Source organism: Aythya fuligula, chromosome 19 (genome assembly GCF_009819795.1).
Source record: "Aythya fuligula isolate bAytFul2 chromosome 19, bAytFul2.pri, whole genome shotgun sequence".
NCBI classification, from domain to species: domain Eukaryota; kingdom Metazoa; phylum Chordata; class Aves; order Anseriformes; family Anatidae; genus Aythya; species Aythya fuligula.
In genome coordinates this window covers 10,840,206-10,866,647 of record NC_045577.1, presented here as the reverse complement: position 1 = coordinate 10,866,647, position 26,442 = coordinate 10,840,206, and the positions used below count along the sequence as shown (strand labels likewise).

Below are 26,442 nucleotides of genomic sequence, written 5' to 3'. Positions count from 1 at the left end.
TTTATTAACACAGCAAGTGTGACATTAGATAACCTTTTAAATACAGTACATGGTACAGTGCAGGGCCAGCTGCCCGCACATTTCCCCATTATGAAGACAAAGCCAGCGGTGGCGGTTTATAAAAATATTGTGTTGCTACAAAAGTATAAATTAATGCTACCGGTATTAAGAAATATTAAACACATAAAACTTATAAGGATTAAGAAAAATATTCATTAATACCTGTAGAAAACTCTGGCCTAAAAAAGATATTTTTTGTATATTTTTTGTATATTTTTTTGTATTTTTTAAGATGACATGAGATTCTTGCACTCGCAGGTAGAGACACACGCAGGTGCATCTGTGGTATTGCCTAGAACATCTGCATCTACAGAAAAGAAGGAAATGCACACAAGTTACTGAGGGGAGGGGGGGTGAGGAGGGAAAGGAGAACATTAATTGTTTTCTTGATGAAACAACAAGAATTCAGCTCCCAGCAGGAGGTTTCCAAAAACGAACACACGAACGAGGAACAGCTTCTCTTTTCAGACTGGCTGCAAACAAGGATTTCCTGACGGTTTGGTTTGTTGGCATGACACTTTCTAGCTACGGCGGACCAGAATCCTCAGGTCTGGATGATGTGTGATCCTCCTGGACTTACAGCCTTGGCTACCTGTCACAAATATTTCAGCTCATCCGTTATTGGTTTTCCTTTTAAATAATTAAAAAAAATATATATTAAAAAATTAGTCCCAGTAAGTTTTAAGGGACCATGGAAAACAGCTCCTTAGACTGCTTCTCCTTCCAGAATACACACCTCCTTCCTTGAATGGAAAGTTCTTTCTCCATGGATAGCAAGAAAAAAATAAATGCCTCTTCCCACCCCCCGCAGCCCAGCGGAAAGAAAACAATCCTATCCACACATGTTGCAGAGACCGCCACAAGAACCCCTAAAAGACTGGAAATAAGCATTCAAGGCTGATGAGGCTGGAAGTGTCTTTTTAAGGAACTTTGGTTGTAAAAAGCAAGGGTTTGACATGCCTGTACTCATCAACTCCACTGCAAAATATTCCTGTCATTAACGCTACTCTGCTCACCTGGGTACCAAGACACGCTGACCACTGCCAATGATGCTAAAACGATCGCAAAAAAGAAAATCCTTTCAGTCAGTGGTTGATGTTGTCCATGAATGAGCCCTTTATGTGACTCATTTCAGAAGCTATTCTAGAAAAATCAAACTCAGCTGCCTACATTAAACTTTAAAGGGGCTACTGGATACACCGTTGTCTAACGTGAGCAAAACTTTTCTGTCAAGTTAAAAAGAAAGGACTCTATCAGGAGTAGTAGAAAACCCAACTAACCAGCCAAACAAAAACAAATAATTAAACAGACATTCCCCAAACATTCAATACATAAATTAAATTTCAGGGCGATACACTCTCATTGGTTTACCATTTCTGGCCTAGCATAAGCAAACTATCCCACAGTACTAATGAGGCATTCAACTTGGAGCTGTGCTTGGCTTTACCTCTCCGTGTGTTATTGTTTGGTTGGTTTGGTGACATTTCCTGGAGCCCAGGACGATGACAACCTGTGGCATGGGGACAGGTCCCATGCGCTGGGAAAAGCGAGCTCTTATTGCTACAGGGTGACATCCTCAGAAGTATCTGACAAAGCACCTCGAGTCTCAGTTGATGTTTCTGGGCATTCCCAACAGATCCCATGAACTCAAGATCGTGGTGTAGCACAGAAAATGCGCAGCAGAAAACATTTTATACTCTCCCCTGCCCCTGATTCTTTCACCTTGGCATTACAAGGGGTGATGAGACATTTGTCCCCTATACTGGTGTCACCTCCTCTGCCCTGCCAGCCAGCTCCCTCCCTCCTGCAGGGACTGGTGGATGGCGTGGTGTCGGAGGTGAGTGGGAGGACGTGGGAGAAGATGCTCTCCGAGCCCTTCTGGACCTATCGGCTGTTGGGCAGGATGGGCCTCAAGTCCCAGCACCTCTGATCTCTGCACCCAGGCTCTTTCCTCCGGGCCAGGTCCTAAGCAGCCTCACAGAGCACACAGCCGTGCAGTCTCCTTTTCATGACAGGGCTCAGGACACATTCCCGTAACAGACTCCTCCCAGATCACAGATTTCTCCTCAATAAAAACGTTTCCCAGAATCTGCCTTTAGTGTCCTTTTTTTTTTTGTTGTTCGCTTTCATCCCAGTACTCCCAATTATTCCATAGGGAATAATCTGTTCCCTGTGAGAGCTCACAGGAGCTTCTCTCCCCTCCCTTAGGTAGAGATGCAATTAGAGATCTGAGTCTTTCCTCAGCACAAGCAGCACTCCCAGCCTCTCATCAACTTTTGGCTGTTCTTTTACTGCCTTTTGATTAAGCACTAACTTGGTGCTGCCTAGAAGGCATGCAGTGCTCTCTGAGCAGCACAATGTCTCATCACCCCGCTTCCATGCAACACAGCATCTTGGCTCGCCTGCTGCAGGACCCGTGAGGTGGAAATGATCCCTTTCCCTGGGTAAGGCTGAGCAGAGCTACCCACCAACATAAACGCACGTAGGAGTTTCTTTTCACACTAAACCTTCTGTGTTATTGCAAGCAGCTGGAGAAAAGCAAACCACCCAACCTGAGATATCTCACTGAATCCTGTAATAATCCAGATATCTCAATTCAGGGCTCAACAGCTTTCCGAAGTGTCTCCCCTCTGTTTTCAGTGATTCCCGAGCTTTGAACGTGTCTGCCACAGCTTCACGGGCAGAATTCACATAAGGGTCATGACTCCCTGAGATGCTTCTGGATGTATTCTCTAATCAGCAGGGGAGAACACCCAGAAAGCACAGTTAAACCAGTGCAGGCAGTTCTTAGGGATGCTTAAACCAATTTATCTTGAAGTTAGACTGTTTTACCCAGCAACAACAGAAGTCTAAATTAAGCAAAACCTGAGCCTACTGTTGGCTTTCACAACATGTTTTCCAGATTGCACTAATTCAAAACCAACCAAATCAGGTTTCCTAGAACAGACAAAACTTTGACAAAAAGAAAAGTTTACTTCCATCTGCAGTGGACCCAGGCAAAAGACACTGAGCCATCTTGCAAGCCAGAACACAACTACCATCTACTGCTAGAGACAGGGAAAGAGACAGAGACAGATCTGGGCTCCACAATCTCCACTGACCTTGTGTGTTGGGTCTGTCTGGGCTGGAGTCACCTTTCCCTGCAGCAGCCCACACAGTGCTGTGCTCTGCACTCGTAGCTGAAACAGCACTGGTATCACTCCAGAGGTGTGTCTCGCTGCATGGGGCTGGCACAGCATCAGGACTTCTTCCAAGCCCCCAAGAGCCAGCAGGCTGGGGGTGGGCAAGTGATGGGGAGGGGACATCGCCAGGGCAGCTGACCTAACCCAACCAAAGGGATATCCCATAACACCTGATGTCACACTCAGCAATAAAAAGGGGGGCTCTTGTGGGGGAGGCGACTGTTCCTCCTGAACAACCACTACGCGTTTTGAGGCCCTGCTTCCCAGGACGTGGCTGAACATCACTCGTTGATGGGAAGTAAAGAACAATTTTTTTTTTCCTTCTCTCTGTGCTTCCGCACAGACTTATTGTTTCTTTTGTTTCTTTTTCTCCCCATTCTCTTTCCCTTTAATTAAACCTTTCTCATCTCAAACCTTGAGCTCTCTGTGTTGTATTTTCTCCCCCTTCCTCTTTGAGGAGAGGGGGAGTGAGAGAGCGGTTGTGGTGGAGCTCGGCTGCCCACCCGAGTAAAACCACCACACCCTGACTCTGTACTCACAAAGACGCAACCTTCTGCTGTGAAGAGCTCTGCCTCTGTACGCTCCTTCCTCAGTTTTGTTTTAATATGGATCTTCGGACAGGACTGGAATGCCCTTCATTTTTTACAGTTCACCTTCTGTTGGTGCCTGCTCCCCACCTGCAGACACAACCCCTCCCAGAGCAAAGTGTAAATCCGAGAGAGCAGCCTGCAAGGTCAGGCTCAGAACAAGCAGCAGAAACAAATGAATGTCCAGAGGACACATACAGCCTTTTTTTTTTTTTTCTTTTTTTTTTCTCCAAGCATCTTTCTCAAGTGCAAGTATAGGAAACGGAAGAAGCAGAAGACAATTCCCAGCATGACCTACCACAGGATGATCCCAACTGTGAGGACTTTTCCCAGCCCATGGGAAGCAGAACCTCATGACAGCTCCGGTCAAACCCAAGACGGCCTCTCTCCTCCTGCCTCCCAGCACAGGATGGGCAGGACTCCTCACAGCACAACTGCTGCTCTGTACAGAGAGCTACCACTGAGCTGATACCAATAACCTGGCAAATAAGTTTCCAAAATTCAGACTGTGGTAATGTATCTACACCCCCTAGAATGCAGTCCTGAGTCTGAGTCCTAAGGAGGGAAGGAGAAATAGGAGCAAAACCTTGGCATTTAGAGCAAATCCACATGCTCCAGATGTGCTTCTCACCTTTCAAAGAGGCAAAGGAACATCAGACACAAGTCAGCCCATGGGCAAGCACAGCACGAAGAGCTCCTCTGAGCAGAACACCCTGTGACCTTCTGAAGTCTCATGAAACGCTGTGGCCTCTTCCACTGATCTGATGAAGAAGGGCTGGCCAACCAGCTTCTCTTCTCACCTAGACTTTCCAGATTGCTCCATTAGATTTTGTTTTGCTTTTTTTTTCAGCTACTAGTTAAGTTTTTAAGTCTTTGGGAGAATCTCATCTGCCAGACATTGCTGTATGTTTGCTTAGATCCATCTTGGCATTAGTGCAATGATAACTGTGGATTTGGCAGCTACTAACTGGGGAGAGGGCCCATCAGTCCCTCTTTGGACACAGCAGAAAAGCTCCAGATCTGATGCCACATCCAGACTGTGAAAAGGAGAAGAGGAGCTACGGGTGGTGGTGGCCTTTCCACCCACACGCCCTGGTTGTGCAGCCCTGGTCCAGCTTACTGCTGGACAGCCTGGCATTAAATGTTTGCACAAATAACTGTATTTTTACCTCAGTTCTGGGGCTTTAAACCTGTGGTAAGTTCTTGGTGGTCCACTTCCCTATCTTAATGCCTGGCAGACAGACACAACAAGCCTGAGTTGCCAGATCCCATAGCAGTTACCAGCCTGTCCCACAGCAAAGAAGTGCTGGGTTTGGAACTCTCTGAAAGGAACAAGAAGCTGTCACACCTTTGCCTAAGTGCTGAAGAGCCTGTGAGCAGCTCTTAGAGTCTCAGGCAAACCAGGCAAAAAGATGTAACACACCATTTGGAAAAAGCAGTACACATCCTGCCCCACTTCTGCCTGTCAGCTGAGCTCTGCAGCATCAAAAGCTAATCTTGCTTTGGACTTGTCCCTTCAGCCCAGTTTTCTTGCTGCAGGATCCCTTGTGTTTTTCAGTGGAACCTGCAGCATGGCACAAATGCTTCATAATCAACACACTTTGCACCTGCTGAATTATTTATTTTTGTTTGGTTTTAGTCTAAGACTTAGTTTTTGTTTGTTACAGGCTCCTCCTGCACTGCAAGCACAAATAGATATGCTACTGTGGGCCCAGAGAGTGGCTGGGTGGGCAGGATTTGTCTGGGGGGAAATAAAACCAGAAAGAACAAACGTTGACCCTGCGACCTGCACCTGTTTGAAAAGCCATTGCCAGAGAAATCAGATCTCCAAGTGCCTCTGCCTTGGCTGCTCATCTTTACTTGCTGCTACCTCTGCAGTTGCCGGTGGGGTTGTGGACTACATCTTTTAAGTTATCCATACGCAAAACTCAGATTTAAGAGGGAACTAGTTTTGCCCTGAGGCCACTAACAGTGCCGAGAGGTGCTGTCAACCTAAGCTCTCTACTCAGGCTATAGTAAGTCCTGTTTCCAGGCTGAGAAGGGCAAGAGTCATCCTGGGGCAAGACACTTGGGTATAAAGAGCCATCGTCGGTGACCTTGATCTAGGAAAGGTCTCTAGCATGCAAACTGTTCCCTGTCTGAGCCCCATGGCAGTGAAGCTGTCCATTAGTGCCTGGCTTCCATGCCTGAACACAAAACCTGAGGCTGGGTAGGCTGAGCTGTGAGCTAGCTGACTGGCCCTGCCATTTCTCTTGTCCTGTGACATGCGACTTCTAATTCAACCAGAGATGGGAGGTGGGATCTTGGTTGAATGTCTGTTCAACAGCAGCATTCCAAAAAGGGCCCCCGATCTTACCAACTGTATCACCAGCAACCAGAAACACCACTGTGGGTTTGAGGGCTCCAGCCTCCAGCCTGTCCTTGGACCCTGCCCCATCCGTCCTCCCACACCACCACTGCTGCTCCGCTGCCACTGCGGCTGCAGCTCCTGAGGACACTACTGGAAGCAGAAGAGAATGCTTCAAAAACAAGAATTTGTTTCAGTTTGCCTCTGGGATACAAGTCCCAGTGATGAAAAATTAACAGTTTGGCACCAGAAGTCAGGAATTGTCCAAGAGGCACCAACTCTGACAGCTTGCAGAGATCCTGTCTAGCAGCCCAGGAGCTGTGCCTATGGGAACCAGACACAGCAGAGCACTGGCCTTGGTGGACAGCAGAGTGACTGAGATGTTTCTGTGTTACGATGATCTCTAATTGCATTCGGGGTGAGCCAGTAAGTGTGAACGTTTAAAGGCCGATGGCCTTCCTAGCCAGAATGATTCAACAACATAACAAGTAGTGTAATGCACTGTAGGTATTAAAAAGACATTCGTGCTACTAGAGGAAACCATTCCAAATAAAACAGGAAGATACTCGTCGCACTCAATCAGAAGCACTTACATTCAGAAGGATCTTTGAGCCCATGCGCTTCTCTAAGCTTCCTTCAAACCCTAGTTTGACAGAACTGATGATCTTTGTTCCCCTGAAAAATCATACACCTTGGTTTGTCCTTGGCCTTGTGAAGGCTATTTTGAGTGTGTGTTCTGGGAAGGTTTAAAAAAAGTTTAGGTACAAGGGTTCTCAATGGCAGCTGGCAGATGCTGGCAAGCTAGCTGATGGCCAAAGACATCTGTGTTGTAACCACCTGCTTGCTTGTCCTGGTTTCTAGCTTTTCCATATAAGCAACAGCTGTGGCTTCCATAAGGATATTATTTAATCATAAATGGGCTACTCTGTGAACAAATTTGAGAACCCCTGATGTACAGAATTCACAGAGAAGCTAATTTACACTGGGAATTCAGAAAAGAAGGTATGCTGTAAAAAAAAAAAATCCAAGAAACATAACAATTACAGACGTTTTCTGCCATGAATCATTTCTCTTAATTTTAAATCAAACTTACAATCACAGAATCACAGAATTGAAGGGGTTGGAAGGGACCTCAAAAGATCATTGGGTCCAACCCCCCTGCCAAAGCAGGTTCCTTAGAGCAGGCTCACTAGCTAAGAAGTTAAACTCAAAACTTGGAGTGGAGACAGAAGAGTGACTTTTGTTTTTTGTGTTTTTTTTTTTTTTTTGGAAAAACCCTATATGAAAAAGTTAGAATAAAAATAATAATAAAAACAATCTTAGAGTCTCCCTTCCTGATTTCTGAAGATACTGGTATTCGTAAAACACAGCTGCCCTGATAACATGCACCGTATGTCAAGAAGGCTGCAGACAAATGCCCTCAAGGTGTACAGTTATTCAAAGGAGCAAAGTCCAGTGAAGAACTGGTCTGTTCAATGTAGTCTGATTATCCATGGCAAGATGGCCCAGGGGACAAGAGGAAAGGTGGGGTGGAGGAGAAACAAAAGAAACTTCAAGTCACTTTAGATCTCAGCTGCCTGAAGACTTTAGAACATCAGCCTCCCATTGGTCTGCCCACTTGAAAACATTAGAAAGTCTGTCAAGTCCACACACTATCTATGGAAAGGAGCACGTTCCTGGCAGAGGGCTGTCTCTCTCACGTGCTCAGCTTTCCTCTCAAACTTAATTTTATATATATTTATATTTTTATATATATATAAAAAAGCACTTGGTTTCCAGGGGCATTCATAATGAGGTCCACAGTGTTTAGAACTTAAAATTCTTTTTCTTTGTTTGGAACAGTGTTTTAAAGTTTTGTTTTAATTAAAAGACAGTCTTAAAGCATGTTGGACTTCAAAAACATGAGTTTGTTCATGTCTTCTGGACTGAGTAGCCGTCTCCTTTTGATTAAGAGAGCCTGCTCACACATATTTACACATTCGCTTCTGGCACCAACAGCAGGCACTGCTAAGAGCCAAAAGGCTAGCTTGGCTAGTTTTGTATGCTTTTGGGTAACACACGACCAGTACTGAAACAGGTCAGGGGTGGCCTGGAAGAGAGGTTCTTGCAAATAATCATAGACTTCATTTTTCCCGAACCAATCTTCTTCCTGAGCTGCTGTGGCTTCCCCTGCTGCCCGGGGCTTCTTGGTTGAAGGTTCAAATTCTGTTTCTTCTGCCCAGGACTCTTTCACCTCATTAATCAACTCACAGACCTTGCCAATGATCTCTTCGTGCTGGTATGGTGGGACAGGCCGCAGCTTCTGCTGAGGGTCTAAGATCATGGCTACCTTGTGTGCTGAATGAACTTTGAAGTTCTCCTTCAGCGCCTCCAAGAAGAGGTGGCAGAGTTTGCTGACTACGCCAGCATCATTAGCTTTGGAAGTGAATAGTTTCTCCAGTTTGACGTAGGTGGGCAGTACCAGCTGCAAGGTGGGCCGGCTCTCATTGCTCAACTCAATTACCGCCTGCTTCACTGGCGCCAAAATGGCCGCCAGGTTGCTGAGCAAGTGTTTGTTCAGGTTTTGGATGAGGTTCATCTTCTTGGCCCTACTGTAGAACTCACAGATCTGCTCGTAGCGCTCGTGGACAAGCAGGAGGGAGTCAGTGACTGAGTTCCAGCAGGGTGGGGGAGAGGTCTCCTCCAGGGAGCCAAAGGTCTCCTTTGAGAGGCCCGTGGATCCTGCCAAATCTTCACAGACATTCAGGAGCTCGATCACTTCGTGCATATTGCGAGCCTGTAGTGTTCGCTTATTCAGCACACTCTGCACTACTGAGTTCAAGGCACAGGCCGAACAACGCAAGCACATGCCTGCCTTGGAGAACGCAGAGGAATTGACTTTGCAGTCTGTGACGTACACCGTCCTGATCTCTGACATCACAAACTCTGAGAGCACGTTCTGTACCCAGTGGTGGATAAAATCACCATTATCTCGAATATCTACACCCTTAATTCCCAGGACATAACTCTTGATGTGGTTGCCTTCCACCTGATAAGCTGTCAGGATGTAGCAAGAATCAGGGCCAATGCTCTGTGAGTGGCAAGTGACACCGATGCCCAGGCAGGCATTGCTGCCCAGGGCGCAGGTTACTTTCACCTTCACTTGGTTGTACATCCGAGGCAAATGCTTCAGAGCCAGTGTGTTGAAATTGCCAAGAATTTCGGTGACTGAGAAGGCACCATAGCGAGCTCCACTGTCCACCAGGGTCTGTGCTAACTTGATGAACTCCTTCCCACTCACCACGCTCAGAGCCCCAAGGTCAGTGCACATCACCCTCAGGAGCCTCTCGGCAATGTTCTGCCGCTCCTTCTCCGGAATCGCGCTGTTCCCTACTGAACCACTCGCAGATGCTGCAGTCAAATACAAAGAGGGAGAGAAAGCAACAGATGAGAATTGTTCGTCTGCAACAGCAGGGGGGAAGTCAAAAAACATTGCTGAGATTGACCCGAGCAGTTGGAACATGCCAGATGATGGCAGAGACATTCCAACCCTGCATTTCTTCCCCAGAGGACTTCTGAACAGATGAACTGCCAGGGTACATGGAACAACTTGTTAAGAGCAGCTAAGACCTTATCTGCTTGCATTTCCTGGCATGAGGACTGAGACGGAGTACACACTGGCTATTCACAACACAGTGCCTTACTGATGGCATCTCTGTGGCATTCATTTAAGAACTGCCTAGGTAAGTTATAATCACATGTGCCATTTGCTATCCATTTCTACAGGCTGGTGGTCACAACTCTGCTCATGTGGCTTAGCCCAGCTGGAAAGCTGGAATTCTTGCTATTTTTGTGATTTAAGCCTCTTCTTTGAGCCAGCTGTTTTAGAAGGGAAGCATACAACTTCTTCCACCATCTCAAGCAGTGTTGAAGCCCAAATTTTATTTTTTCCTCTGATCTCCAGCAACCCTACTTTTAGTGGATGATTTTTGGCAACATGAATGTCAGTTTTGGCACACCAGAACACATAGGCACCATGGTTTTGTATCACCCATCCACCGGGATGCTCAGCTCAAGTGGTTTGGAAATGCTTTCCCAAAGGGCTGTATTCTACCATGTCCCATGAAGCATAAGGTCTCAGGACAAGCTGGGGACAAAGCCTGATACTGGCTGCCAGCCAGCTCAGGAAGCCTACACAACACTAAATGAAGCAATTTCTTAACCCCAGACTGGACGTCTGACCTTGTTGAAGTTAACTTTTTCCAGGCATTCTCAAGTGTGCCCTTACAAACGTCCTCCCCAGTTTCCCCTGTACTTTTTGCATACGAGTACTCCTCTAATGGGATGGTTGCTCTCCTCTGAAGGGCTGTACATGAATAATAGATGAAATCAAGTACAGACAGGGTAGGACAAGAGCTTTGTGTGATGCCTACATTACTGCTGCGTGTATACCCTGACAGTCACTCCTTCAAACCCAACAGGTAAGCCCGGGACGAAGACCAAACACTGCTACATACTATTGTTGGCGTTATTTCTTTGGAGCTGTGGTTTCCACTTTTCTTCAACAACAGCTAGAGGTGATCTGGGCTGGCTAGAGGCAATATTGTTCTCGTTGTCAGCTGTGGGGCAAGAGACAGGGAGGTGTTAGAAGCACAAGATACTAATTCTTAAAGCACAAAGAAGGTGAAACAATAGCCATCTGTTTAGCATCTATTTACGGTTCCCTAACTAAGGTGACCCCAATCTACTACATTCTCTGTAGTAATTCAGAAGTTTTCAGAGATGGCAGAATACTGTCAGAAACCTTGAAAACTGTCTTGCACTCCGTCACCTTCCCAAAACGTGGCTGAAATGACATTAACTTTTTATGTGCATCGGTGACATTGATGTCATCAGCACAGCTTGAGAAATGTCTCAACATTTTGGGAGGAACAGATGCTCCTTGTGCAGCCTGGCCTGTGCAATTTGCTTGCTTTCAAAATGAAAGCAAGGTTAACAAATATTTATCCTTCATTTGCCTTATTGGTTTTCTTTCCACATTGCAAGTTGCTCCCCTTTCCTCTACTGGAACTACTTCATGTTTTCTTCCCAATATCCCTCAGGCTACTCACTGCTGCCTCAGCCTGGAAATAAAAAGAAATAAAAAATGTTTCCGGAGTATGACCAAAGATTGTTCCTCCCTATAGCTGCAAAGAAGACCCCTGTGGGTCGACTAGAGGTATTAATGCTCCATTTTCTTATATGTGACTGGGCTAAACACTTTGGCTGCCAAACTGCTGGGATTTTCCAAGGAAATGCAGACAAGATCAGTAAATTCTGTATCATGTCCATGTCCTTCCTTTCCTGTGTCCAAAGAACCTTTTCCCCACTCCAGAATTTTTCTAGTTGTTAGTATGCTTCACTATGAAATCGTGCTCTGAAATAGTCTCTGAAGCTATATTAAAGCGTACGATGAAGAGAGGTGGAAAAGGAAAGAGGAAGATGGACTGATGATCAAGCTGAACATTAGAATGGAATTAAAAACAAAGAAGACAAAAACAGGTCCTTTACTTATCACAACTGGACTCATCTCACCTAATTTTGGACATCTCTATCAGACATGTCTCTCTTCAAGACGGCTCCTCTATGGCTTCTTTTACCCTCAGTGGTGTGAAACAGGCTTAGGGTGTGATTCATTCACCCAGCTAGAACAAGATGCCTCTTGCAGTATGAGATCCGACATGCTCAGAACTCACCTGGAGTCAATGACTTCTCCACTGATTAGAAAGGGAGTCCAAAAAGACAAGCTCAGAGGACAACATCTGTAGCCTAGATACATCATCATGCAGTGAAATTAATCCTGCCCCAGCACTCCAGACAGCAGCACATGAAAGAAAGGATGCTTTATGAAATCACACACAGGTCTGAGGGCTTTGCTCTGCAGCCCACGTTCATCTGGTGCTAGGCAGAGCTGTGGGCTGCCCATTGGAATGAATGGGAGAGCACAAAGGTGCTCTCCTTCACGTGTGGCAATGACCTGGGAGAAAAGGGAGTCCAGCAAGGATCTAGAGACAAGCAATGATATGATGAAACTTCTCACAAACAAATCCTGTTAAATTTGAGCAGCTCTGCATCTTAACTGCTGGGGCATTCATAAACCTTGAAGATGAACAGTTCTTGTTAGGTTTGGACACAGACTAGATCAACACCTCGGAGAAATCCAGGGTATGGCAGAACCAGAGCCCAGCCAGGGCTCTGAGGGACTGCTTTGAGTAGTCGTCCATGTAGGCGCCCATGGAAACCAGGGTGCACCGTAGTGGTTGGTGGTTGGGGAGTACCGCCACGCTCAGGAGTGCAGCCAGAGGTTGGTCTTTCCATGTGTGGAAGAGACACAATGAGCAGGAGGTGCTTCAGTGAATGCCAGGAATCATATATAACAGCACCCTTCCCCCGGCATTTGCATAGACTAATTGCTCCTGACCTAATGTCACAAGTGGCCTCAACTTAAAATGTCTGTGGGTAGGCAAAGGAAAATGCTGAATGTTGGCTACCAACTTGTTCATGGTTTGGGTGTATGAACATACAGGCTTCCTCATACTGGTGAGGTGGGTGGGTGGAGAAAACCTCTGAATTTACTTTCCCCAACTCTTTTATCTATTTTACAGTAATAGGGAATTTATTCTCTGCAAATATCCATCAGCATTCAATGTGGCATAAATGAGGTTTGTACATTTTGGCCACATCTTCCTTATCAGGCAGTCTGTGAACTACACTGATCATAGTTCTTTAATTTGTCTTCATGCCTCCAATCCTTTAATCCAGATTCAGACTAGTTGTCCCTTTATTTTTTAGCTCCAGACTGTTGGAAGGGCATTATATGGTGGCACTCGACCTGAACAAAGTACCCCAAAGGGAATCAAAGCTGTATATTGTGCAGAGTAATTACAGAACAAATTCTTTCGCCTGATGTTCTGCTGTTCTACTTCTGCCTTTCAGCCTCCAATTTGCATTCTAATTGCTTCTTCTCATTGTGTAGCTGTTTTATGGAGCTATAATCTCTCCTTATTACCTTCTAGGCTCCAGGCTCAGCCCTCTGAATGACTCAAGAGCCAGTACAACCCCGCTCTTGCTACTTGAAGCCAGCTGCATGTTCCCTATCTTTGGTCACTTACAAGAGGAGCTCAATGGACGGGTCACATTTAGTTGCAAGAGATTAGCCCTGTGCATCAGACACAGCAAGCTAAACTGGGTCCCAAACACATCAGCTGAGGGAGTATTTGACATGGATGGGCTTTTTGGATCTCCACATGCCCATCGTGAAATGTTCCTTGAACACAGGCACACAGACTGTTACAAATGGCTACTGTGCCAGCGTCCCCACTGCAGATCCTCTGCCTGCAGTTCTGCTGACTGTAAGGCCTCTGCCTCCCCAGATGGCACAGACATTGTGCTGATGCTGCTTCTTGGATGTGCCAATCTGCAAGCTCTGACAGACTAAAAGGCAACAAATCTGTATCCAGAGTAGCTGCACACCCTGGGTAATCTCTGCTGCTGCTCTCCTTGAGTATGGTTTCCAGAACCAGATACCCACCAAGGCTGTCTGAGGCTCTCACGCCTCTTCATTCTCATCCCACAGCACCAAATACTGCACTGTTCGCCTCCAGCTGCACAGAGCTAGAAGAAAAGCTGCTGCTTTCCCCAGAAGACGAGGCATGAGCACATAGCCTGGCAAGCACTGTGCCCAGGGACACCACAGCGGGGATGACTGCTTGCATGGGGGGCAGCTTGGGCAGTGGCCTTGGGAACGCACTTCAGTAAGTGCAAGATATCTGGGGGGAAGCAGCCATGCAGAACACGGTGTCTTACAGAGCAGGGAAAGGTGTAAAACACAGAGTTTAAGAGGAACAGCCCTGAAATGGGGAGAGGGGATTTATCCATTAATCTAAGGTGACATTAATCTCGGGTGACATGTAATACAAGTGTATCTATGCATGACTCAGATCACAGCCACCTGTTCCCTCTGGCTCTATTCTGTGTTCAAAGCAAGCCAGGTAAGCAAGCCCAGAGGTCACTAGTCATTTGTAAAGAAAAGAAGAGGAAGAAGCTGCAGACAGCATTAGCTTAAAACTTTTGACAGCTTGCCGGTGAATTGCCCTTCTCCCCCCAGCACCTTAGCCTTTGTTCCTCCTTTGCAGCTCCTCTCCTCAGTCCTACTAAGAGCTGTAACTCACACTGCTGCATTTCCCCAGCAGAGATAAGAACAAGGAATAGGACAGTCAGGACACGGCAAGGAAGCAAGCACAAATTGCCATTCATGAGCAGCAAGGACAGACCCCAACACCAAGAAATGACACCAGCCCCATCACTGCTCCTCATCATAACCTAGCTTCCGAGCACTCCACACTAACCAGTTTACGCTTTAACAGAAAATACCATCCATAAAACTTAGCTCACTGTCTTACAACAGGTCACCCTAAAGGTCTATCCATGGCATTATAAAGATGATAAATAAAGTAGCTGCTGAACGACACATGGAGCCTGCACTAAGATTTGCTAGTAAGAGCTGAGCTTGACTGAGGAACCGTGCACATGAAGAACTCAAGGGACGCTGCCACTACAATTAGGACTAAAAATAAAACAAAGAAAAAAATACAAACTTTGATTAAATTTACTGTTACAGAACAGGATATATGCTTTTCCTCAAGCAATCTGTCCTTCCCTGCCACATTATTCAGGGCTTACCTGTGAAGTGAGCACAAATGCAAAGCACTGAATGTATACTACAACAGAGCAGCTGTCTGTTGGAGAACACAGATCTGCCAAAGGTGAATTAATTTGTAAACCTGCATCAATTCACTTGAATTTTTGATCAAGAAATGAAAAAAAAAATCTGCTTATATCCAAAATGTGCTTTTTTTTACATTTTTGAATATTCTGAATGCTGTCTTTGAAACAGCTTTGCCTTTGAAATGCTAAAACCTTCTGTATTGAGACAGAAAACAAAAAAGGTGGCTTAGAAACAAAGTAGTTGAATTACTACTCCTCAGAATTTTCTAATGTAGGTAACTGAGAAGGGAATGAACCCAACTGCTGAAATGGCAAATTCTTCTGAGAACACATTTCAGTCCTTTGCAGAACTCCAGGAGACACAAGCACAGAAGAGGACTTGTGTTGGCAAAAGCTCTGCTGCCCTGCAAGCATTTTTGCTTTGTTTGCCTCAGTGAGTACTACCCTGATTGTGGGAGGAGCGATTTCATCTGCTGTAGGAAAGAACCATTAATGCTTACAAAATGAGCATTCCCTAGATACCTTTGGGTAAAGGGAATGAGCAGTTTGATGTGCTAGAATGGCACATGTCCTCTCTTCCTAGGGAAAGGAGCAGTATTTGTGATACACCCTGAGCCTCACGCTGCTGCAGCTGCTGCTGTGTGCTCCAGCCTTTGAGTATCTTTTTTTTTCCGCAGGTGAAGTTACTGGGGCTTTGGAAACCATGAGCACGGGAAGCTCCATTGACACACAACGGGGTCAACATCAGGCATCAGCGCAGAATTTAATTCTCCGCTTTAAGCGAGTCGAGGTGCCCTGCTTACCTGCATGGGACTGCATGTGCTCCAGGAGATTGTTATAAAACTGGAACTGGATTCCACAAGCTCCACAGGTGTAAGGCTCTGTTTGGGAGAAATCAGTTCAGAAGAATTATACAGAGTATGCAGGGAAGCAGCACATGTGCGTACTTCAGTCTGTGCAGCAGCGGGGCAGTGCCCGAGGGCCCAGTGCGTGTCGCCGCAGCCCACATGTGCTCGTCACAGTGAGTCCACAGAGCCAGCCCTGCGGGGCTCAGCCTGGGAGTGGGGAAAGTGCCGGGCACGCAACTGCTCCGGGGCCAGGGCAACTGCTCCGGGGGCCAGGGCCGGGAGTTTCTCTGCGTGCTTTTGCTTCACTGCCACGACATGGCCCCAGGCAGCGGAGCTGCCAGAGCACTGAAGCGAAGCACCTGCCGTGTGTGCATGCGTCGGGTATCAGTGAATCTGCGCAGAGCCTCAAGAGGCTGCAGACCAACTGGGCTTCACTAGCTCATGCCTGCTGCAGGCTGTTTTATGCTTATCCTTGTTCTTGTTTACGCCTCAAAGCATGGTGAATGCATTTTGCATCCGTTTTTGTCAAAATCCAGTTTCTGCTGTCTTTTGTGAGTAAGGCAAGGAGCACTGGGTTGTAAAAATCCTGTTGCTCAGAAGTTGGGACATGGAGAAGTGCCACATGGGGATGCGGATGACTTTTTTTGTGTCTGTTGTCAAGCACAGCAAGACTGGGGAATGGTGAGTGCCACTGGGCTCAGCAGCAGTCAGCAGCCGAGGTAAGCAGAGGTGGAGGGGAAGAAGCACAGAAATCAGAGCTGTGCCAGACGGCGGAGAGTGGAGCAGGAGAGCCGTGTTGCCAGAGTCATGTGGATGAGCTGGAGTCAGGTAAGAGCTGGGTGCAGAGCTCCCTCATGAGCTGAGAGATACGTTTAGTTCTGTTCTAACGAGTATGCTGAAAATGCATTTTTTTCACTCAGTTAACCTAGTAGCAGATGTTTGCAGCTGCTCAGTTTAAACTGCTATTAGCTGGATGCATTAGTTGACAGATGTAGTATCAAACTACAGTGGCTGAGATATCTTAACATTGCAGTTTGTTTTGAGACTTCCAGATATACCAGCACATAGCCACCATTTATGCTGTGGCAATTTGTTTTAGAACAGTAGAAATGCTAAATGCTTGTGTTTTTCCAATCAACAACCTTGCATATAAATACCTGGCACACACAGAGCAAAGCCTATTGCTACAGTGTACCAGAAACCTGTATCTACTTTTGAAGGGAAAAATATGTTCTTGTATCAACAAAGAGAAATCTACAGCACATAAACAAAAGCACTGGTGTCCGGGATAGAAGAGCTAAAATACTGGAAAGTACAAGCTTGACTTGGCTGTAAGACGTCTATTTTAGGTAGCAAAACACAGAATTTATCAGACGGCTACAGGAAACTGATAAGGAAAATACAATATACTTATAAGCTGTAAGGTTACAGACTCTGCCATGCATTTCTCATAGAACCTACAGCCCTCTGGTGTGTTGTCTATTGCTATGCTTTGCTGCAGTGAGGAAGTTTGGGAATATTGTACTTAAGGAACTGTGTTTTTTGAAGAAAAGCAAGGAATTTGGCAGCTGAGGGTCACACATAGGCATTTCAGGACCGGGGAAATTAAAATATGGATTATCTGTTTCTGTTGAAACCATCCATAGCCACCTTGTCAGTTACGGTAAAATGATGTAAGAGGTCCAATTTAATCCATTTAGATTCCTTTTGTACTTATCAGAGAGAAAACCACACACGCGTGCAAACCATCATTCTCAGATGTGTATTTCAGCGTCAGATGACTTGTGTTACAGATGCACCTATTTGTCTCTGCTGTTCACGGAGCCTAGACTGCTCAGATGGAGATGTCTCAAGTGCCACAATTAACACATGATTAATCTACATGAGAGAGGTCACAACTCTAACAGAAGGTTGCTGGCAGCAGGAGGCAGGGCCAGAAGAGCTCTGGCGGTGCAGCCAGGGCAGCTCACAGGACTACCACTCCCCCACTGCTTTGCTGGAGCCTCCTTTCCTGCAGCAGAGGTGGGTGAACAGAATATGCTGCACATCTCAGATGCTTCAGCAAGTCTGAAATTAAGAGATCTCAAACCTTGGTTCCCTGGGACACTTTCAGATCTTCACATGTATTTTAAAGATAATGTATTCCCTTCTGCCATCTCTGCCTGTGGTAACCTTGGCCAGAGGAGTGGCAGAGCACTGCTGAAGTCCAAGGACACTTAGCTGCTTCCAAACAAGCACACAAACTCTGCAATTCCCCTACAGGCAAGTTTCCAAGCAGCCACTAGCACAACGCTTCCCCTAAGCTCACTTACAGGATGTTTCACTGGGAAGGAAACTGGCCTCCAAGCAGCACATTTCTCACATTCATTTGCCTCTCCTGTTTCACTATATTCTCACCACTCCTTCCCAGCTCATCTCGTCTCACTGACCTGCTTTATTTACCTCCTTTTATATTTTCAGCTATTTCATCACCGTGCCATCTTTCTTCTAGCGCTCCCCTTGCCTGGCTCCCCTTCACTCCCTACAGGTCTCAGCTGGCTTCTTCCCTTCTCCATCCATCACGCAGTGACCCCAGTTCTTCATCTCAAGCTCTTCTCTTTGCCATGGCAACATACCGTGTCCTCAGTGCACTCTGAAAGGTCTCTCATATGTGATTCTTAGAAAAACCCTGTTGATTTTCATCCTATTTACAAAAACCGCCTCCTGCAGGAATGTCCAGCTTGAGTACCAAAACCACTGTCTGCTTTTGAAAACTAATTTCTCATTCTCAAGATGCTGAAAAGTTTCTAAATACTTCTAAGACAAAGATTCACAGAAGTCTACAGTTTGCCATGAATGAAAATGAGTTAAGTTAAAACTAGAGATAAAACTTAAATTCATCAAACAATCCAAAAGTCTGGATGTGCAGAATGCTCGTGAAAATGGAATTTCACCTTACTCTCTCAAGTCTCACTTTACTTCCCAGGACTTTCCTGGCCCTTACAGGAGTAAATTCCCTTCTCCCTTTTATTTCTGCTTGCAACTTGAAGGTACAGGGAACTGGAGATTTTGCTAAAACCACTCTGAACACCACCTGGATGCTGGTGCCCCTTTCTTCTTCCCAGGAGCACAGCCCCTTCCATGCCACTGCGGGACTTCTGCTTTTCCCTTCTGTAGGGGAATTTCAGCTCCCTTCCCCCTGCTCAGACTGAGGTCTAATGCACGCAGAGGGGATCTGTTCTCCATCGGGTGGTCTGGGCTCAACAAGGGACCCATGAGAGCAGTCCGTGCCCAGACTGCTTGCATCAATGAACCTCTTCCTTCCCTCTCAGCTTTGTTGGTGGTGCTACGAGGAAAGCTGTGACCCATCTGTGCTGCCTGCTCCAACCACCTAAGAATACCTGTGCCCTCCAGCAGCCTTAATTGTTCTGGGCTGCCAAAGCAGGCCTTGTGAACGAATGAAGCTGGAGCAGCAGCTACACAGTCAGCTGAGAGACAGCTCAGAGCTCTCCAGCCTGCAGCAGGACTTCCCAAGCAGTCTATCTCACTCTGCAGGACACCTCCCTGATCTCAAACCCTTACTTGTTTCTCCGGAACCAATTCCTCTTGCTGTTCCACAGCTGAGGGGGCCAGGAGTCATGGCAGGAGCAACACGTTGCCCCTTGGTGTGGGTTGGGGAGGAGGGGGCTTTCCTTCCTCCAAGCTCCTCTAGTTGCATTCCCCTGGGCAGCTGCTGAGCGCATTCTGGTGCCAGCTGGTCTCCTGCTGCACACTTGTTCAGTGTGTTGGAGCTCCTGTTCACATCTTTAACCACAGCTCCCAGAGCCCCAGGTCTCCTGGGCTGGTGCAGGAGGTGGGCTATGAGCAGGGCAAGCACTGCTGAGGGCAGCGAGGGCTTGACAGGGGTCAAGCACCTCCCTGCCGGCTTTTCCCCCCTGCACCCCAAACTCTCAACGCTGCTGCCTGTGTGGCACAGCAGCATGACACCAGTCCCGTGTTTGAGGGTCTTTTACCAGCAACATGAACTGAGCAAGCCCTCAATAAGAACCTGCATGTGTGCAGCCACTCTGTGCAGGTGGGCAGCACCTGTCAGATTCCCAGTGGGCATGCAGAGATCCTGCACTCACAGGTCTCCCAAGCTAGACATGAGCTGCTATAGCTGGGGCTAAAAACCAGCTGTCATCCCCCACAGACCGTCACTGCAAGGAGCTGTCAGCCCCCAGCCAAGGCGCTCAGGCAACAGGGCAGCTGGATCCCATTTCACACAGACACGCAGTGCCCTGGCTCCTTCCTTGCTCTCAGGAGGAGGCTGCTGATTCATGACTCTTGAACGCTGCCTGCTGAGCCCCAGAGTCTCCCCGTTTACAGGCTGATATCCCAGGTTTGGGCGGCTCTTGCTTTGCTTGCCAGGCACTGATCTAGGCACAAGGTCCTGCTCTTCTCATGTGGCAGACTCTGGCCAACTGCCACATGAGCATCTTGCAAAAACTTTGCATTAACCAACTGACCAAAAAAATCTCACAATACTTGCCTCTAAATGCATAGCACAGCATTCTCACACGTCACTAAACTGCTCAGAAAACAAAATCTGCTATTGCTATCCTGCAGAAACCCACCTGCAGAAAGCAAGTTTTCCACGCAGCAAACACCAGAGCCATGAAGCTGGGGCAGCAGAGATGCTGCTTTTTCTGCAGGCCTTGGGATACAGCTTGAGCTCACCCGTGGTTGGATGTTCAGCCACAATTCCTTGTGCTCCTGCACCATCGGTGCAGGAGCAGGGAAGGCTGGAGAACCTGTGCAGCAGCAGGGAAGTGGCTCTGCGTGAGGCATGCTGCCGGGCAGGAAGCCTCACAGAGTCAAGGCTCTGTGCATCTCCTGTCCTCCGTGTTCTGCCTCATCTCACATATAGCCAAGCTGCATGCACCAAGCTTTGTTGCTGAAGGGGTGAGTCTTTACAAAAAGGCTATGAAATAATGAACTGTGGAGTTCAGATGGCCACACCAGCCCTGCTGCCTCTTTGGCTCTGTGTTGTTGCCATGTGTTCAGAAGTTTTCTGCAAGCCTGTAGCCTAAATCTGGCAGTGAAAAGTCTGTGCAAGAAATAGCAAATGTTGCGTGGGCCAGAACTGTCCATGTGGTGCCACAGAGTGTGTACAACTTTGACAGGCGGCTGGGTGAACAGCGCCAACAGCAGTCCCCCGCTATCTATCCACCAACCAACACCTCCCACCCCCCTCCTCACTGCCTGGCCCCATTCCCCCACAGCTCCCACAACAGACTCCTCTGCAGCCAGCCTCAGTGGAGCCTGACTCTCATTTCTGAGTTTTCCTGTGCTGACAAGGGGCTGCAGAGCACAAACACAGCGGTGCCAGCAGACTACAAACACCCATCCATTGCGTTTCTAATAGCCTCTTGCAAGCTCAGACTGGAGGTTCAGCATTGCAGCATCCCCAAGCAATGGTGTCTGGCTCTCTATCATGCACTGAAGAGCTTTTCTTCCCAAAAATGAGACACTTGTCTGTGGTGCGCAGGGTGTTGGATGCTGGGCGCAGAGCGCTCCTTTGGCCCAAAAGCACACTTTCCCAGAAGACCCATCTCCTTTGCAATACAGGTCCTTCTCCACTCTGAACAAGGCATGCTACTGGGCTGTCCTCAGCAGCTGGCCGGGTGTTCTCTGAAAACACCTTCACAGCAACCTGACACGCCAGCAGCTGCTGAAGACTCCTCAAGGCTCCCAAGCCACACAGAACTGTCATCATCTGCACAACTTACAATCATACAATCATTTAGGTTGGAAAAGACCTCTAATGTCATCAAACCCAACCATACAACACCAAGTCCAACATCTTTCCCCAGGGCTATTATTAGACACATTTATTAGTGCTTTAAATATATATATCCAGTGAACAAGGCTCCAGAGCAAGACAGCAAGCCAACAGAAAGAAAAAATAGCATTTGTGCACTCCAGTTCCCACGTTAACTGCCCATGTCATATCTAAACCAGAGAAGAGAGGTCTGTGGCCATGAGTGAACATGAGCTGAAGGCGTTTAACACAAAGTTTCCTGCCATTCAACAGAAAATGCCTAAATCTGACCATGCACAAGTAGAACACAGCAGCCAGCTCTCAACTGAGGGCAGTGCAGGGAGCGGGCCCCCAGGCAACTCTCTCCTCTACAAAAAGGACCTACATTTCAACACCTCTGTCCACATTTTGATGAAAACCAAATATAGAACTGCAGGGAAAAGTTCTCAGCATTTTCCCGCAGTGCTTCCATCGGCTATAGCTTTAGTAACTGCATCTTTGAATACTTTGCTCACAAACTGTTGAAACGACAAATCTGAGACAGCAGCACTCTCCTAGTGGAACTGCTAGGTTAACAGTAGGACTTGATGGTCTTGGAGGTCTTTTCAAAACAAAATGATTCTACGTTTCTATGAAAATGCCATCACACCCAAAAATAGGTGCAAGTTTCTTGAAAACAGAACTTCCATCATTTCTGCCCATCTCAGTAAAAGAAGTGCTACACAGCATGCTTTAAAAAGGTGATCCCTGAGTGCATCATGACTGTTACATTTGTTGGCACTAATTTGATTTCTTTTCCAATATGAACTGTCATGTTCTAAATAAAACTGTGATTTTTTTCTCAAATTTGCAACTGGAGAATGAACAAGTGTCCTCTGGCACCGTGGCCATGCTCAGGGTGCAGCACTCAGAGCTGTCCCATGCGAAGGGACATCAGTCCGGGATTACGGGGCTGGCACAGACAGCACCACCCCTACAATACAGACACAAGCCAAGTAGTAACAAACCCCACTGTAAGACAAAGGAAGAAGTTCCACCTCTTGGAAACATCAGGGACACGGGGCAGACTGCCTGCATCCACCCATCCATACCTGCTCTCCTTCACCCACTGCTGTCTCAGCACCATGCCCTGGGCTCTCACTCCTCAGCTGTGCTCTCCGGGCAATGGGAACTGTCTCTGGAAAGGCGTTTTGTGAGCTGAGCAATCAAGACAAGCTTTCCACTGTATAAATGCAACTTTAACATGGGTTAATTTTTAGTCTTCAAGCCTTGGTCTCTCAGAAAATCTGTTACTGGTATACTTCACAAAGCTTTGCTCCCAGAAGGCTGTGAGTGCGAATGGTCTAGCAGCTACACACTGCACTGAAACACCCTGAAGGATTGCTGTTGCATTTAAACCTGAAACCAGAGCCACAAAAGTGAGGCATTTCATTCCTTGACAACTGGACTCGTAATAAAAAATCATTTACTCATGAAAAATGCTAAGAGGGCAGGCCAGTGTGGCTGCAGGTGGAAGTCCCTGCCTATGCGCACCACAGACATCCATCACACTTACTTTGTAAAAGCGGGAAAGGGTTTGAAATCAGGGGACTTGCGGTTTCTGCAAAAAAGAAAGAGATTTAAATATTGAGACTGGCAGAGACTTTGCTGCATGCTACACAGCTCTGCCTATCTACTCACTGATCCTTATCCTTTCTCCGCACTTCCAGATTTAACTGTGGCACGATGGGGCTCTCCACGTACCACAAACTACAACACGTCCAGGTGTGAACTTTCTCTCAGTGTCTTGCCAACTGGCTGGGCATCTGCATCTTTCCTTCCCATTTCAAAAGGTCCAGAGGTTTTAACATACACTCTGTGCTACAGTAATGGGAATAGTCAAGTGGTGAGGGCCAGGAGAAGAAAAACTGAGGGGGCAAGAAACCTTCTACAAATGCCTTTGTTGTGGCTCCAGGTGCAAATTTCCAGATTCACCATGTACCCTCCTCAAAGTCAAGCTGGGAAGGAAAAAGGGGGTGGTTCAGCCTCACTGGATGATAGGCCAAAGTAGGCAGTTCCTAACTAGTGTATGTTATTTCTGGCTGAGAATACACATCTTCTGTCAAACACACCTTGCAGACTTCCTGTCTTTGAGATATGACTGAAAGAAATGGATACCCTGGGTTCTCAAATGAGCCCTTGGTCAGCTAGGGGCTATTTGCATCTACCCCACAGTGCACTGGAGCAGAAGCAGTGATTCTCAGCACCTTGGACATCGTGCAGTTTCCAGGTGAGATCCTTTAGTGCCAAACCCCTGCAGAGGGGAAGAAACCACTAGTGCTAATTATTCAGTCACCGATCCAGTTCATTTATGGAATAGTCTCAGGTCCAAAGTTATGAACTGATCCATCAGTGAATAAGGGCTGATGGACTTGGAGTGGTTTGCTTAGAAGGCAAGCTTCACTGAGTCTCTTTTTAACCCCATAGGCAAAGTACGGTGAGGCTTCATGATAAGTACTGCGCTACGAGGAGGACCTGTGCTGAAGATGGCTTCAGCTGGCAGCCAGCTGGTCAGGAATGACAACGAAGGCATGGATGATGCTAGGCAAAGACATGAATAGACAGTGCTATGGAAAGGGTATGTATGGAAGACACTAACATGATACAGACTGCTGCTGACTGCTTAGCACAGTTCTATTACTCAGAGTGCCTTTTGCAGCTGATGAGGTCTGCATCTGGAGGACGACCTTCACTAAAGCAGGTTCCTGATCTGGTCCTGCCAAGAAGGTGAACAGGGCATGCTACTCTGGGTACCGCTTTTTCATTATTTATGCTCTCCACTTCTGCTTTGAGAAGCGTGCTTACACAGTGAACACATGGATGCTCATTGGAAGGTCCCACAGCCTCAGGGTTTAGAGGGCTTTCTCAGCACCCCAGAGTGCGTAAGCTTTTGAGGGCCAAAAACCAACATTTTACCCCCCACCCAGAAGTGAACCTGGAAGAGGCACACAGCAGAGGCATACACCATTTAATACACCCCAACATGTTCTCAGCGTACTCTTCTGTTTTCCACCCATAAGGCTTAATGCAGTCTCACTTTTATTCTTGACCTCCTATATATAAATAATGTTGTCAGTTTGAAATGTGAATTCAGGCCACACAGTAAGCATTGCTACTATGTTATTTTAAGTGAAGAAAGACTTGGGATTTTTTCTGATATTTATATTACAGTCCACTTTATTATCCATGCACTGTAATGCCCCTGCCTCAGCATAGTCAATTCCAGCTAAAGCCAACTACAATGAGTAAAATTAACCTAAGTGTCAACAGTTAGATTGATCCATGATAATCTGGCTTGCTCTGGAGGATTTGCTAATCCTTCACACCACAGACTCTTCAGGCAATACCAAAACACAAGTTCACCTTTTTCTGTCCATACATTCATCTATCAGTGGACCTTTCTTTAGTGACCTGTCCAGCCCAAGCACTATATCTGTCCTTGAAGACTGCAATCCGGAGCTTGTATCACTGAGCAGTTGGTGGGATTTCACCCACAGAGACGTGCTGCTGAGTGGTTATTTTAACCCAGGTATCTTTCTTCCTGTCTACCTGTTCAACAAGACAAGTTCAGAGCAGCATAAATGAATGCAGCACCAGAAATAAACAGTGAATTCCAAGAAAACTCAATTCCATGCAAATGGCCAGTGGACACAGGCACTCATATATAAGTGACGGAGCAAAGTGACTCTTCCTGACAGAGGCTTCTACATTTGCTGCTCTTCTGTTAGTGGTGAGAACTGCACTTTGTTGGCAATCTTTCACCTGGGCACATAATTTTTCATCTGCTTTGAAAAAATGCAACTCCATGCATGTGCAATTTCATTGCCCTGTAGTCAATTTCATTGCCCTGTAGTCAGAATTACCTGTGCTCTGCACAGGTCAGTTATGACAATGTGGAAACTCACATAATGACAAGTTCCTGATTTCCTCACTCCTCAGACTCAAGCATTAGCAGGCAACAGTGCCCTTCCAACTCTGCAGAAAGGTAGGAGTATCAGGCTCTTACCATTCACAAACCAACCACTAGGTGAGAAAGAGATTTACCAAAAGATGAGTCAGTGCACTTTTGCATGGGATTTGTATTTTGAGCTTTGGTCCAGCTAACATAACCTGTAAGACAGTCAGGTGCATCTCAGGAGGCAGAGGTGTAGGGGTTGGTTGCACGAACACAAGACTATAATTAACTATCAAGAATTACTATGCCCTGAGCATGAACACTGCACTCACCCACCAAAAATGAGCCTAAAAGCCACAAGTCTTCCCAGAGGAAATCCAACTAGACAGGCTGTATGAACTCTGGACTACAAAGAAAGAGAAGACAATGTATGTCCAACAGCAGAGAAGGAAGGCCCCAGTGTTTCTAACACAGGTAGTTTACTCCTTCTCTGTGTGCACCACAACCACTTGCACTTTCAGTGCAAAAGAGATTTTTTTGGACTAGCTGGCAGTTTGAGGACCTGAACATCCTTACTCTGTAGTGAGATCATACATCTGCTTAAGTCTCATGAACACACAGTGACGCTGACAACAGTCTCATCATAATGATGTAACTTGCTCCATCCCAGAAGTCTGGCCACAGCCACTGCTGGGTGTCTCCGTTCTGCTATACTACGGGACTGGGCATCGCAGGGGCAAGACTGGGAACGGGACTCCTCTTACTGCAATTGGAAGTTGCACAGGGGACTCAAGCAGACATCATGTCTGCTCCTGTCAGCACCAAAGAAAGCTTTGGAAGAGATTTATATCAAGAGTTTAAAATTCATTTGCATTATGCCTTTTTGCCATTTCTAAACAACTGAAGGTTAGGTGCTCTGTTGCTACGCAGGAAAAACACACTACCTCTCAATCACAC

General features: G+C 46.7%; 1 protein-coding gene across 4 annotated transcripts in view; it reads right to left on the bottom strand.

The window, feature by feature from the left end:
* Window positions 1–7,918: 7,918 nt before the first annotated feature.
* The window catches only part of ZNF618 (zinc finger protein 618), a 171,347-nt gene continuing 152,823 nt past the window's right edge, over window positions 7,919–26,442 (bottom strand). Inside the window, exons 13-16 of one of the 4 annotated variants that reach the window (XM_032200546.1) lie at window positions 23,107–23,151; window positions 15,725–15,802; window positions 10,673–10,774; window positions 7,919–9,566 (exon numbers count right to left, since the gene is read on the bottom strand). In XM_032200546.1, coding sequence (XP_032056437.1) covers window positions 8,053–9,566; window positions 10,673–10,774; window positions 15,725–15,802; window positions 23,107–23,151 — 1,739 coding nt within the window. In that variant the 3' untranslated portion in view covers window positions 7,919–8,052. The remainder of the gene's footprint in view (window positions 9,567–10,672; window positions 10,775–15,724; window positions 15,803–23,106; window positions 23,152–26,442) is intronic. The other 3 variants (XM_032200548.1, XM_032200547.1, XM_032200549.1) reach the window with 3 other exon arrangements.